Raw genomic sequence first — 9,585 nt, forward strand, 5'->3', positions numbered from 1 at the left:
TTGAATTTGCACTTGGAGAGGCCCCAATTCTACCATTTTAGGCATATTGATTTTTTTAATATGATAACATACATTTTTTATAGACAAGAGAAAGAAAATAAAGCACTGGGTTAGCTACCTCCACATATAGCATAGGACAAAACACAGTGTTGCATACATTGTAAGTTCCTTTAGAACTAAAATTGTCCATCCGTGTCGTGTCTGAAAGGGCCGAGGTGAGTGGTTTGAAAAGAAAGCAAGGTGATAATGCTAGAATTACAAAAGGCAAGTATGATAATGCTTGATTAAAACTTAAAATTAAACTTCAAGGATATCACAAGATACAAGGGATGGTGTACAAGGCCAAAAATAAACCCCCCCCCAAAGTTGAAAACGGGTAGCCTTTATCCTTCCCAAAAAAGGATAAATAAAACCCGTCAAAAAAAGAGGGATTTCTCAAGCCTACAAAAAGCTAGATTTTTGCAAATTAAAAAAAAAACATGGGCATCGCCATTAAAGGCGCAGTTCACCCCTCCTCGGCTTTTTCAAATAATATGTCCTCCATTTTTTTTTAAATACAAGCAGCTCATAACCTGTCCCATAATTTCTTATTTTTTTTAAATAAAAAATCATATTCTAAGTTATTGCACATGTATGGACTCTGCCTTGCATCGGATGTGGGTATTATGCACAGTTTTTGGAAGGATTAGCACCGGATTTACATAACAACGATCTCTGATCTTTTTACAAAACGGCCCTGCAGTTAACCAGGATTGAGTCGAGTGAGATTTTTGCTTCATCCTAACCTTAACAAGACTAATTAGAGACTAATCTTCAGCTAAAACCAAATCACACACACCCTAGTAAATAGGATTTTAATGATAGATTAAGGTTTTACCGATTGATAGACATGATGTTATATATATATATATATATACATGTGTATACAAATGTATATATATATATGTGTGTGTGTGTGTGCGCGCATACATGTACATATATATATACATATATGTACATGTATGTATATATGTATATACATATATATATATATATGTATGTACATATATGTACATACATATATATGTATATATATACCTAGATGAATCCAGGAACATGCCCAAATTCACCTTTTAGGAACGTGCATGTTATATACTCATGGTTCAACCCACAAGACTATATAGCTATCAACTCCATTATTCATAGTATAGACTAGATACTACGACATCCCCACTAACGTCATCTGTGCCCCCAACAGTGGGTGTAGAACTCTGTACCAAGATATGCTCTCACACACGCACTCCATCCCCACACACACACACACATAAGAGTATATATACACACACACAACTGTGTGTGTGTGTGTGGGTACATACATGTATATCTATATGTATGTATGTATGTGTGTACACATATATATATATATAAAGGGGTGGCAGCAGTCAACACTATAGTGATAGCAATGAAGCAATCACAAGACAGTGATAGCAATGAAGCAAAGTTTGAATTAAGTGGCACAATTATGATGTAGAAGGAATGATGATAGCAATGAAGCAATCACAAGCTTGAATTAAATGCACATTTACTATGTAGAAGGAATACACAATTAGTGCAGAGGTGCTAACCTTCATGCGAGGGCGTCTTTCTGCATTGAGTTTGCGGACTTCGTAGCGTATTTTCTTGGAGAAGAGCCTGGTGCGGCGCTTCTCCCTGTATCGCAGCACGCGCGCCTCCCGCCCACTGTCCACCTGCACCAGCATGGGCACCTGCCCAGCTTGGCAGCTACTGCTGTTGCAGCTAGTTGACTCCCCCACCATCATCATCCCACATTGCACATCCCCCTGTACCCAGCCATAGCACACCACAACACAATCACACATCCTGCTCTCTTTCAAACTCAATTTTTCTAACTGGAAGCCATCTCTGCAATTCAACCTAGCATTAATACAATCAATCCAAAGAAGCCCTACAGCATACATGAAATGCCCACCAACCAAACACATGTTTTCTCATGACTCTAAATGGTGAGTAGATCTTATAGCCTTACTGCTAGAGAGTCCTTTGGTATTACTGATACAGAGTCCTTTGGTATCCTTAAGGTTTAGTAAATCTTTTGATTGCCACAACTATCCACATAATCCTACAGTACAGTGGGTCTCTAAGGTGTCCATAACCTTTGTTGTTCTGGGATCTAAGGGGCCTTAGGGGCTCCTACTGGGTTCCTTATTATGGGTTGTATGTAGGGTCTAAGGGGCCTTATGGGTCCCTTTTAGGGACCCTAGCCTTCCTTGTTCTGAGGTCTAAGCAGCCTTATGTTTCCCTTATGGATCTAAGATGCCTTACAAACTGTACCTTCCGTCCAAGCTAACCACAGGGCAGGGATGGGGATTGATGAATGGATAGTCGCCCCCGTTCAGTGTTCAAGACTCCAAAATGTGTGTATGTCCTATATTATAGTAATAAGAAGCCTGGGATCCTCTTTTGCTATAATTAGAAAGGCTGTTGTAGATTAACAACCCTAACCCCTTGTTTGCAACTACATAGACAAAAGCAAACAGCAGAGAGCAGCAGCAGCAGAGACAACAGGGACAATTAGTTGCACTTACATGGTCCAAAAAGCAAACATCAGGGACAATTTGTGGCCTTTGCCCATCCATCCACAAGGATCCTCTATCAGACCATGCATTAAGGACCTCCTCATAGTCAAGTCTTAATGACAAAAGTTTCTCGAACGTTGGTTGTTGTTGCCGTTGATGGTGTGGTTTGGCCTCTCCGTCTAGTAGACCCTCCACCTTCACACAAGTCATCTCAAACTCCCTTTCTCCATTCCCTTTGAATGGGTTTCTCCCATACATATTGTTGCAAGCCCCTTGATCTGACCCATAGGCAGCTTGCCACATTTCCATGTCTGGAAACCCCTCTCTGAGCTCATCACCTTTCATGTCATCATCCAAATTGGCATTGGAGCATAGATCCATCACATCAAACGTATCCATGTCGGAGTCTTCAGTGACTGAAATGTTCCCATCTTCCACCATACTGCCCTCCATGAAGTCATAGGATTGAAGAGGGTTTGTTTCAATCTTGCAAGGGGCACTTCCATCATTTATTACAGTAGCTTCAGTATAATCACATGTTTGTAGGAGGTTTGATTCGAGCTTAGAGGTATCATTTTCTCTGCTAGTGCGATTGGTATTGCAAAAAGATGGAGAGCAGGGTAGTATCTCCTCCATGAGATCTCCATGGCTTGCTGCAATAAGCTCTTGCAAAAGGGGCTCATATGTGGGCACTTCATGAACTAATTCACTCTCTTCTGACTTCAAATCAAGTAAATCTCTTGACGTTGATGTCGAAGAAGGGCTGAAGTGCTCTGGCTTCATGCTGAAAGTGGAAGTTGCAGGAAGCTCACCAAACTGATCATCAACTGTCAAGAGGTCATACAACAAAATGGCATCTTCTTTCTCCTCCTTGATGATAGCAGTATAAATCACCTCTGGGTTAAGGGTAGGATTGACAGTAATGAAAGATTGACCTGTTGGGATCAAGGATTTGCGAGGTTTCCGAGACCGCTTCTTTGAGCTACGCCACCACTTGTGGGCATCTTCTTTGGGGAGATGAAGAGAAGCGGTATGCTGGAGAGAGGACAGGTTGATTGATTTGTTCTTGCGATGATGATGGTTATGAGATGGTTTAATCTTCATGGGTGCCCCATTGGGCCCAAGCTTAGCTCTCTCATGCCTTTTAGCCACAGAATTTGCAGAGTGCACAGATCCATCACATCTCTCACATAGATAGGCTTCATCTGCAGCACAATACCACCTTGCCCTCTCTTTGCCACACATGTCACATGCCCTTGCCCCCCTGCCAGCTATGACCATGCCGGCCTTTGCTTCACTTGACACCATGTTCGTAGATGATGCGTTCGATTTGTCGGCAAATTATTGAGTTGATCTCTGTCTGCTTCTTGTATTGGATTCTTGGCTAGACTTCTACTGATGACAATCAAATGGACTGCAAATCTTCTATTAAGGAGGCAGGAACTGTGCCATGCCCGTGTTTAGCTTGCTAATAGCTGAAAACTGTGTTGCTGTGTTCTCATGGCCGCATCTTTCCATTTGAATTTGAGCTGGCTGGTATGGAAAGCTCTGCACACCCAAGTACAAAACAAAAAAGTGAGATTTGGGCGCTAAGCAAGCTTTCATTATGAGGGGAAGGACATATAAGTAACTGCAAAGCTTAGTACAAAGACTTGCAGATTTCATAGCAGGAGAGCGAAAAACCTTGGAATGAGGAGAATTAGGTGAAAATTAGTACGAAATATAGATGATTTGGGCGTATTAGCTGCAGAAAGACTAAAGGTAAGAAAGATCGAGAGAGATCGAGATCGAGATCGAGAGAGAGAGACGCACGCATGCACACAAAATTAACCATAACCCGGCTTCAAATCAGCCCAAATTAGAGCACAAGGAGGAGAGCACAGTACTATGGAGAAACAAAATTGTCAACAGAGCCTTAATGATTGATATGGTCGCAATCGGCAGCAGGTAGTTTCAGAGCGAAGAATTTTTGCACAAATGTGCTCCTAGGAAAAGTCGAGCTCAATAAGTTCGCAAGATGGAGCTGCTATCAACCTGCTACGACACGATCACGACCCCAAAAATACACGTAGGGAAAGCCCAATCCAGCTCGAGGGTCTGGTCTAGAGAGAGAGGGAGGGCGGGAGTTGCCCGTGACGAGGGGATGGCCCGGGGTGAGGGCGATGGCGGGGCGGACCTATAAATACATGCAGCTCACGGCTACGGTGCTCTGTGTGAGACGGGGGGGAGAGAGAGAGAGAGAGAGAGAGAGAGAGAGAGAGAGCCTGCGTGTGTGTAGAGAGCGACGGAGCGTACAGAGAGAAAAGCGCACTGTAGAACAACTCGCCAACCCCATGCACACAAATAGCGTACACACTGACTACAATAATAGCCCCTGATTGGCCCGCCCGTCCGCCCGCCCGCCCGCATACCTTATCGCCCGCCTCCGTATTTCCATTTTCCACGTGTCCCTCTCCCATTCGCCCCCCTCCCATCCTATCTACATTATCTCTTCCCCCATTGGCTCCGGTGTCCCCCCCGTGGGCCCCCGCTGGACCCCTCCCGACGCACTTTCCCGGTGACTCTTCTCCCGATAAAGTGCATTTGCTATTTTTTAATCATTATAGTTTTTGCCTTGCGCCCTTGACCAACCACATCACTCCACGTATTTCTCCTTAGTTTTTTTTCTCCAACGTCAATTGGACAAATAAAACTTGCAAAAAATATATAATATACAGTGGACCTACAAGATTCCCTTTCTTACCCATAAATTTTATTTTCTCAATTAAATAATAATAGTTATCTGCAAAATTTAAGGCATTTTAGGTTTATTAAGGCCCAACAATATCCAGATTTTATGTAGTATATACACGGACCTACAAGATTCTCTATTTTATCCATAAATTTTCTTTTCTCAATTAAAAATAATAATTGCAAATTTTCAAGCTTACCAATGTTACAATGTGATAAGGCTTATAATTTGTTGAGAAACATGTTTTCTTGTGAGCCACGTCATGCCCTTCTCAAAAGTCGTTGTGGAACATAGTTTCATCCCAAAGTGTCAAAAAACGTCCTCTAGTGAAAAATAACAATATTTCGTCAACAAATCTAAAACCTTCAAAACCCAAATTTTTCGGTTGAAATTAAAAAAACCTTATCGCAATTTGACAATGCCTTTATTTTTAAGGGACTTAAATAATGCATCTCTATCTCTATTTAAGGGACTTAAATAATGCATCTCTTTCTCTATATTATTATCTTAAGGAAGAGTTTCACACAGTTGCCACCTGGCACGAATTTTGGAGGTTCGGGAAGAGGAGCAGGAGGTTCAAGGAGGTTGGGGTAGAATTTGAATTTGGAGGTTGGAGACGTACGGAGCACGGGTCAGCTAACTAGTTTTAGTTATATCCTCAAAATTTGTCTAATTTTAAACAAAAAAAAATTGGTTTCTTTTGAGCACGGGTCAGCCGACTAGTTTTAGTTATATCCTTGAAATTTGTCTAATTTTAAACAATAAATTTCGGTTGCTTTTGAGCATATCACTTTTAATCAATTGATTGGGAGAACACATTTTTTGAGCACTGCACTAAATCTTGGTTTTCGTATTGCACTCATGCCTCTGATGCCATCATCCATATACAAAGTCATTACTCATCTTATTTAACCTACATGTTCTCAAGTGTATCCTAGCACTTACTATCTAACTATCTAAATAAAAGCCACTGGGGTAAAGAGGCTAGTACTATGGCCCATAATTTTTACTCAAAAATCCTTTTACATTCACACTAATTCATGATCAAAGTTAATAAAGTTTGGATTGGTTCCACCTCCAAGTTGGGCGATTCTAATAAAACTCTAAATATGCCCACTAATTCTTACATGGTTTGAAGTATGTACTATAGAGCTAGGCACAATGATTGCTCCACACACATACATTTGACACTATTAATACATCCTTTATTTAGGATGTTTGTTTAGCAACATGAGCAATGTATATTTCTTTTTAAGCTTCCACCAAGGCTTTGCATGAGGGATATTGTGTACCTTGTACATTACATTCATCAACTCACCCAAGATGCATGGTTATAGGTATGCAAGGTTTGCATTCGAGGTAGCCATTAGGCTTGGCCTAAGCCTGCAACTTGCATGATTCCTTTTATGATAAATATATATTGAAGGGTAATGCCACCCTCGTCATGCTTGATTGTGTTAATGACAATAGCCTCAGAAAAACCATGAGGTGATTTGTAGCATGTAAGTTGATAAAAGTATCAATTAAAGCCACTTGAGATTTCCTAAGAGCTTCATTTGTCAATTTTTAATAGAAGGGTTTCCTAAAAGCTTCATTTATCAATTCTTCATTTTGACGACAAGGACATTTAGATAAGCTGGAAGAGTTACCCGATGGATTCACAATCCATTTATGAGATGACAAGACACCATCTATGTGTATAAGCCCTTAAAAAATACCCTCTTTTATATATGTGTGTATGTATGTGTGTGCACATGTATGTATGTATGAATGTATGTATGTATGTATGTATATATGCATGCATGTATGTATATGTATATATTGTATGTATGTATATATGCATGCATGCATGTATGTATGTATGTATGTATATGTATATGTATAACACACACACACACACACACACATGTGTATATGTTTATGTATATATGTGTGTGTGTGTGTGTGTGTGTATCCACAAAAAAAAAAATGTAATTAATAAAACAAAACAAAAAATCCCCTTTTGTACACAAATGATATGAGGGTCCACTTATAGGTCGAGTCTCATAGGTGTAAGGACAATGGAGACTCATGATGGCTTTTAGGGGAGGGGAAAGGAGGGACATGAAGGACGTGGAGGTGTGGAGTATAGGGAGGTGGTCACCTTAGGGCGATAGAGTTAAAGGAAGGTGGACTCAATCCACCATAAGCCATACTTACAAAGCTTCTTTACTAATAAAAGATTTAATAATTTGTACACTTAAAAAGGAAAATGAAAAATAAAGTATCTCTTTTAAAGATCCCTTGCAAGACAAACACTACAAGATAAAAAAGATTTGCAAAGCAAAAAAAGTGTTTTGTCATCTTCACAATGAAGAGGTGCACATCAGTGAAATCACTACAACACTTATGACTAAAGAACATGTTCCATATTTATTAAAACTTGTTGAGATTGCAATCACACAAATTATGGGATGTTTTGTCCTCTTCTGATTTATTTCTCTGCAATTCTACTACCAATTTTATCCTCTTTTGATTTATTTCTCTACAATTCTACTACCAAATTTTAAAATTCAAGTAGTCATGGTGGAAACTCGCCTGACTATTTAATAATATTGTCTTGTCTTTAAGTGAAAGGATAGGCAAGCTATAAAGTATAACTCTTAACTCTTAATAGCTTTGTCATCATCACTCACATCCACACACACACACACGCATGTACACAAACATGCACATGCACATGTATGCACATACACATGCACACACAAGTATACATGTGTGAACACACACACACACACACACACACACACACACATATGTATGTATGTATGTATGTATGTATGTATGTATGTATGTATGTATGTACATACATACATACATACATATATATATATATATATATGTATGTATGTATGTATGTATGTATGTATGTATTGTATCATACATACATACATACATACATACATACATATATATGTATGTATGTATGTATGTATGTATGTATATGTAACACATCAAACAAGAGGTTACCTGGTGAACCGCAACTGTCTCGTGAGAATCTTTCCAATGGCCAAGATCGTAATCTTTGAGGTCTCCAAGCTCTACAACTCCTTGAGAAGCAATTCCACCGCATCTCCCGCGAGCATTGTCACACCGCCGCGTTGCACTACATGTACTCGTCCCTCCTCTCACCTCACTTCACTCACACACACTCACTAGCATGCATTAGAGAGATAGATTAGCTCGGGGGGTGCACCTCAAAATATGTAAGTCTACCACGTGCGATCATTAGGTGGGGTTTTTTTAATCCAAAATATTGGGTAAATTTACAGAAATACAATTACAAGTGGGATATTTTAATTGTACTTTGGAAAAAAAACCGTAAGTTTATAAAGAAAAAGGGGTAGTTTTATTAGCTCAAAATTCACAGATAAGGGGATTTTTAAATACCGCTTGAACGCACGTCATAGGAGGAGCTTCCATATAGTGGACCCCCCGAGTAGATTAGCAAGAGCAAGACTCTATTGCCAATGGGAGAGTTCTTTGTATTATGAGATATATTCACTTATGTACATGGCCACCATAAGTGTTCGCACTCACTTAAACTGTGGCGAGCCGGGCACTTTAGGCTCATAAGAGGCCTAATGCTATTACAATGACTACTTTCATAATATATCCATGAAGTACATCACTTGGGACTTCATTCATCAAATGCCACAACCTTGCAATCAACGGCTATTCTTCCTGAAGAAATCCCCCAAGCGCAACCACCTATCTCTAAAAAGGACCTCAAAGGAAAAGCCTCGGAGCCCACGCCTCTTCATCCACCACCCTCACCATAGGAGAATGCTGCATGCTCAAAAGCCTCAATATCATTAGCCAACCAACACCACTCCACAAGGGACTCCAACCTCATCGTCAATAATACCCATGAGTCTCAAACATGCAAACTCAGCACCTACCAACATCAAGGAGGGCCCAAAACCTTCCACTTCATCCACAAAGAAAACTCCACCAAGACGACCAAGATCAAGATATCTTAATGGTATCAAAATGTGGGTGGAAAAGCAGCTACTTGTAGCTCAGGGCTACTACGAAGGCGCCAATCTAATTTGGGTGTCTCGACAATCCAAGCCTATTCTTCAACGCAAAACTCAAAATCCAAAGATGAATAAAAGTATTCCACAACATCGTCCACCACAAAAGAAATTGTGAGTCCCTCAAAGAACTCCAACAACTCAACAAGTGTGGGTACCAAAAAGATTATTGCAAGAACAAGGGTACTACCAAGGTAATACC

General features: G+C 40.2%; 1 protein-coding gene across 5 annotated transcripts; it reads right to left on the reverse strand.

Annotated features, from left to right (window-relative positions):
- Window positions 1-269: 269 nt before the first annotated feature.
- LOC147607955 (zinc finger protein CONSTANS-LIKE 6-like) lies at window positions 270-4,952 on the reverse strand. Of its 5 annotated transcripts, none has more exons than XM_086789685.1 (4): window positions 4,463-4,952; window positions 2,586-4,124; window positions 1,605-1,820; window positions 270-736 (listed from the first exon to the last, which is right to left on the reverse strand). In XM_086789685.1, the coding sequence occupies exons 2-4, from the start codon at window positions 3,882-3,884 to the stop codon at window positions 698-700; spliced, it is 1,554 nt and encodes a 517-aa protein (XP_086645811.1). In that variant the 5' UTR covers window positions 3,885-4,124; window positions 4,463-4,952; the 3' UTR covers window positions 270-697. The 5 variants fall into 5 exon arrangements, with proteins under 5 accessions (XP_086645811.1, XP_086645815.1, XP_086645810.1 ...); XM_086789689.1 differs by having other exon boundaries at window positions 4,872-4,890; XM_086789684.1 differs by having other exon boundaries at window positions 4,260-4,890.
- Between the last annotated feature and the right edge of the window lie 4,633 nt (window positions 4,953-9,585).

The sequence above is a fragment of the Cibotium barometz genome, chromosome 54, assembly GCF_041138505.1.
Source record: "Cibotium barometz isolate CiBa-2024 chromosome 54, ASM4113850v1, whole genome shotgun sequence".
Lineage (NCBI taxonomy): Eukaryota > Viridiplantae > Streptophyta > Polypodiopsida > Cyatheales > Cibotiaceae > Cibotium > Cibotium barometz.

What these genes read in the sequence shown, in the direction of transcription:
- LOC147607955 (XM_086789685.1), bottom strand. Translation starts at nt 3,884, where the DNA reads ATGGTGTCAAGTGAAGCAAAGGCCGGCATGGTCATAGCTGGCAGGGGG. An exon ending in ATGTTTGCTTTTTGGACCAT is followed by an intron (nt 1,821 to 2,585) that starts GTAAGTGCAACT and finishes GGCTGGGTACAG; the next exon opens with GGGGATGTGCAATGTGGGAT. An exon ending in AAAGACGCCCTCGCATGAAG is followed by an intron (nt 737 to 1,604) that starts GTTAGCACCTCT and finishes GGTTAACTGCAG; the next exon opens with GGCCGTTTTGTAAAAAGATC.